We start from the raw sequence: 4,872 nt of genomic DNA, 5'->3' as shown, positions 1-4,872 counted from the left end.
TAGAGGGGATTCAGAGACGGGACTGATCGAGCTGAAGAAGGCATTGCCTGAACCTCTCAAATGCAAACAGTTGGGCTTATGCTTCTTGATGTTGGTCGTGAGCCCCTCTCAAGTGCAAACAATGAAGTGTAGAAAAGCTGGCCAGCTGTGACAGCAGTGAAATGGCTGCAGAGCGTGCTATCGTCCTAAAAAAGCAAGCAAACTGTATTTTGCAGATTAAAACTCACATGGAAGCCAACAATAAGAAAACAAAAAATATTGGCCCATACAGGTCTCGAACCTGTGACCTTCGCGTTATTAGCACGACGCTCTAACCAGCTGAGCTAATAGGCCATCTTGGTATACTATGTCCTAGAATTCTATTAATAATAGTAGTATGTCTAGCGATTCTAACACTAGCGGACGTATGTATGTATGGATTGGAACCAGAGTATCATGGATTCATGGTCTATGTTGGATAGTTGCCAACCTTTTGACATGTAAATACTGCTTCACCATCTTAGTTCATTCATCTGCCGATATTGGACAGATCATGGGGAAGAAAAAACCTAGACCAGAGTTTTGGGAAGCCAAACAAAAAAAAACATGATACCTATTTATCCATTAATACTCATACTTACATATTCGAGTAAAAGAGGTGCAATGTGTGGAAGAGGATCATCTGGCTTGCCAAATCTTCAGTAGAGAACCCTGGGCAAAAACTAAACACACCCTTGATTTGGAACTTGCGGTGATACCCTGTGAGCCTATCACAAGTGCGTGCATCAGACTTTTTTTTGGCTTAACTGTTAGTAAGGGTGTATCGGCATTTGGTAAGAAGAATGAGTCTCATTTTCTGTTTAACTGTTAGTAAATGGTTATCGTAATTTGGCAAGAACGAGATTTCAAGATGAGTCAGCAGAGCGCATGGTCCAGCGATGTAAACTTTGCAGGAACTGGCTGCACATCACAGCTTAAGAAATTCCGGCCATGCCAACCTAGATATAAGCATGCTTATACGTTCATAAATCACAACTAGTCCAGTCATAACAGAGGAGACAAACGAATGGCCAGGCACAGCGCAAACATCTCCAGTTATGGGCACCAGATACTGAAAGATAACATCAACACTAACATATAGTTATCACGAGAAGCATATGTCAATTTCATTATCGACTTTGGCAATGATAGGTTGATGTTTGACTACGACACGATCCTACATGGATCGGGGAGACACACACGACCAACAAGGAAATCAAAGAAAATAATGGTCCAGAGATAGTTTCTCGGGACAGCGACACAATCTTCTGCATGCAAGCAAGCAGCAGATACGAGCACGAAGCTTTCGATCATCCCATGGCATACTTCTGCGTCCAGCTGCGGGCTGTCGTCTCATACTTAGACCGGTCCGTCTTGTACATGTGGGCAATCTCAGGGACAAGAGGGTCGTCCGGGTTGGGGTCGGTAAGCAGCGAGCAGATTGAAAGCAAAACCTGGTGAATACAACAAAACAAGGAATTAGCAATGGAGCTACATGGGATGCAACTTGCAAGGCACCTAACAGTAATCCTCATATCCCAACTGAAAACTTGTTTGGTGAAATGTACAATTATTAAGACGATTTGAACAGATTTAAGCCTCCATGTCTGCATTGTTCTAGCATCTAAATGTAGCAAAAGATTATACGAAAAAATGAACACACCAGCCAGAGCCAGATGGCAAACTGCAGAACTTTTAAGTGTGTTCATCAAGTACCATCAAACAAACAGGCAAGCTTGTAAAGTAATATAATGAAGCACTGCAACGAGTGGGCAGCTCATCACTCATCAAGAATATATATGAGTATCAGGTATTTGGCTCGTTCACTTTTTATGCATACATCACATTAATAGGAACAAGGGAATGATTTGCTGTGACAGTACCTTAGAGATTGTCAAAGCAGGACTCCATTGCTCCTTCAGAATGTCGAGGCATATGCTTCCATTGCTATTGATGTTCGGATGGAAGACTTTTGTCTTGAAAGATACCTGATAAAAGAGAAGCCAGCTTAGAACCAAAGAACATAGGAACAAGCTCAAGACTCACTACCATTAAAAAGAACATGATGGTAATTTTTTTTGACAAGCAACAGAATAAAGAAAAGATAAGTACCATCAGCCTGTCATAAGGATTTCCTTTTAGAGATATCAAAATATTTAGTTATCCATATAATATCAAAATGTGGGATGAACATAAATCACATGAAAGAACAGATACATCTATGAAATATGTAAGGGAGAGACATACTGACACAATCTTTTGATAAAGATGACAAACATGCAAGGAGATTTTCTTCTCTGGGACATGTTTAACCACTAACCTTCGGAGGCTTGAAGGGGTAGTCCGGGGGGAAATGGATATTCACTAGGAAAACACCTCCAGCATACGGACTATCAGGCGGGCCCATAATGGTTGCCTGCCAATGGAACATATCCTCGCCAGCGGGACCTGTATAAATAGAAACCTATAAATTCATAATCAATGATTCTAGAAGATCTGACGATCACTTGCTGTGGTTGTTAACAATTATTCATAACTTGTTAAGTTAGAATTTACTTTGAAACACACTAACTGCATGATAGATACATTTCTTGAAAACCAAACATCAAATTTAGCTAGTCAACCACAGAAGGACACCAACAAGACGGCAACTGGTATGGTGATACATTCACATGCGGCAAGAATAGTGAATAAAACTGTGTACATCAAGATACATGTCATTATAGTTAAATTTTGATGATAAGGAACTGAACAAAATGGAACAAACTCTAAAAGTAATACAATTATCGAAGGGACAATGCAAAACAATAATTGATGAGTACCATTACAGATGTGGAGACCAAAGTTACAAAAATGAATGGCTGCAAATGTATTTACAAACATAAATAAGTGCATAAAGCACAGAAATGCCCAACTGCATGCTAAAGGGTACCCATTATGATCATTACTCAGTAATAGTTCCACCAAAGAAGAACAGATGGATTAAGCCCCAAAAAATTCACACGGGCACATCATATATCAACACTCAGATACACTCAGTGTGGCAATTGTCCATAGCTGAAAGAATAAATCTGGCCCATACCTGCACTGCATGATGTCGGAGGATCTTTCTGCAAGTCCTTTAGCTCCTTGAGGATACGTTTTGAAGCCATGATAAGCTCCTGGTTGGATTACATTTACACATTATGAGAACTGTTAAAATTAATTAAGACATGATTTTACTATTACTACACACACCAAATTGGTAGCATGACAAACAACAGGCAATACAGTAAGCCATTTTAATTCTTCAAAGTATTATATTAAGCTCATGACTGAACCGCAATAGTGCGCACTGACTAGTCCGAAGTAACATAGACCCTAAAGTTCCAACTTCTTTGGACCCGCCACAATGTTCAACCAAGTCTTGACCTCCTCTTTCAAACAAAAAACGATAAATATGGGGGTTTGAGTCTACAGTCCTGGTGTACAGAATTAGTACAAAGGCAGATGCTCATACTAAGTAATTATGCAGTAATTTCTATCATATCCGTTTCATTATACCGTCACAACCAAGCACTTCTCAGGCTGACGAAATCAAACAAACCAGCAAGCCCATCCAATGATAATTACCTTAATACCGGTCATGCTGTCGAATTCTCATTGACCATATAAGAAAGCAAAGCACATATCATGGTCCGTGAACATCGTGTCACGCGATCAACCCCTAGTACGGCTGCTAAACCAGATCAATAACAAATTCAACACCAAAACACGTAGCCCCGACAAGCCCGCATCCAGATGACTCTAACGAATCCACGACAGATCGCTACCAACGATCCGAGGGGCAGAACAAAACACGCGTCAAATCGACACGGCGATGCGCGAATCGCCGCCGGCGCACATCAAATCGACGCACCACGGGGCCTACCACGACGAAACACGACCGGACCACGGATCTACCGGAGCGGGCGAGGCTAACAACAGATCAATCGAGGCACAGCCAACAAAATTGGGTGAAATTTACGGGGAGGCCGGGACGGATCCAGATCGGGGTAGGATCCGGGGTTACTCGCGCCGATCTGAGGGAAATCGAAGGAGGAAAGGCGATGGGGGATCAGGGCTACCTGTTTTTTTTCTTGAGAGCGCAGCGGCGGAGACGAGAGGTCCGGGTGGAGAGAGCCCTCGCTCCTTTTTCCGCCCCGGGGTGCTTGTTTTGTGTAGGTACAAGGCGTTATTGGGCGAGGGTATTATGATTTTTCTCTTGTGAATTAAGGAATGAATTTCTGGGAATAAAGAGCTGGGATATGGCTATGTGTGTAATGGCAAATGTCGACACAGTGAGGATCGAATGGAGAATCTCGGTGGTCCGTTAGTGTCAAGTAAAAAAAAAAACTCCCTCCATCTACACTTTTTAATTTTGTCTATATTGGTAATTTTTGCGCGATTAAAACTCGTCTAGATATATGCGTATCCTACCCATATGAAAACCTCCGAGTATCTTAACTTTGAGAGACTAAGCAGGCATATCTTAAAATTGACGAAGTTATCATAGACGTCTCGCTATCGATGAAAAAATCATCTCCCACTAAAATAATAATATTTTGTCTTTTTATGACACATTAAAGCGTCAAATCAGAGGTTTGATCCCTAGCAAGCTAAATGTGTCAGTGTCCTCCAAACCATTCAAACATTTTTTTTTCTTCATCCTCATCTCGTGTCTGACATGTATGTGTCCATCGTGTAGCTTGTACATGTTCCTCGAACCACCATGGTACTTGGTGTCACCGTCTCAACTTCCCGGCTGCTCCTGTTGCCCCGCACCAGCCGCACACAACCTCACGTCGTAGCCATGGGTGCATGCATAAGCTCGCA

The 4,872-nt window shown here is 41.9% G+C and overlaps 1 protein-coding gene and 1 non-coding gene across 3 annotated transcripts; both read right to left on the bottom strand.

The window, feature by feature from the left end:
• Positions 1 to 259: 259 nt before the first annotated feature.
• TRNAI-AAU lies at positions 260 to 333 on the bottom strand. Its single transcript has one exon. It is a non-coding gene; the product is annotated as a tRNA-Ile (tRNA).
• Positions 334 to 1,120: 787 nt separating this feature from the next.
• LOC124659681 (ubiquitin-conjugating enzyme E2-17 kDa-like) lies at positions 1,121 to 4,228 on the bottom strand. 2 transcript variants are annotated; one of them, XM_047197506.1, is made up of 5 exons: positions 4,125 to 4,228; positions 3,101 to 3,179; positions 2,339 to 2,466; positions 1,902 to 2,006; positions 1,121 to 1,472 (listed from the first exon to the last, which is right to left on the bottom strand). In XM_047197506.1, exons 2-5 carry the CDS (start codon positions 3,168 to 3,170, stop codon positions 1,329 to 1,331), a joined length of 447 nt encoding a protein of 148 aa, XP_047053462.1. In that variant the 5' UTR covers positions 3,171 to 3,179; positions 4,125 to 4,228; the 3' UTR covers positions 1,121 to 1,328. The 2 variants fall into 2 exon arrangements, with proteins under 2 accessions (XP_047053462.1, XP_047053463.1); XM_047197507.1 differs by having other exon boundaries at positions 3,101 to 3,185; positions 4,130 to 4,213.
• Positions 4,229 to 4,872: the final 644 nt, after the last annotated feature.

The sequence above is a fragment of the Lolium rigidum genome, chromosome 6, assembly GCF_022539505.1.
Source record: "Lolium rigidum isolate FL_2022 chromosome 6, APGP_CSIRO_Lrig_0.1, whole genome shotgun sequence".
Taxonomy (NCBI): Eukaryota; Viridiplantae; Streptophyta; class Magnoliopsida; order Poales; family Poaceae; genus Lolium; species Lolium rigidum.
This window is presented reverse-complemented; position numbering and strand designations above follow the sequence as displayed.

Excerpts from the sequence above, each read along its gene's own strand:
- LOC124659681 (XM_047197506.1), bottom strand. The coding sequence starts at position 3,170 with ATGGCTTCAAAACGTATCCTCAAGGAGCTAAAGGACTTGCAGAAAGAT. Across the intron at positions 2,467-3,100 it reads TCCGACATCATGCAGTGCAG|GTCCCGCTGGCGAGGATATG; the intron begins GTATGGGCCAGA and ends CTATTTATACAG. Across the intron at positions 2,007-2,338 it reads ACCCCTTCAAGCCTCCGAAG|GTATCTTTCAAGACAAAAGT; the intron begins GTTAGTGGTTAA and ends CTCTTTTATCAG.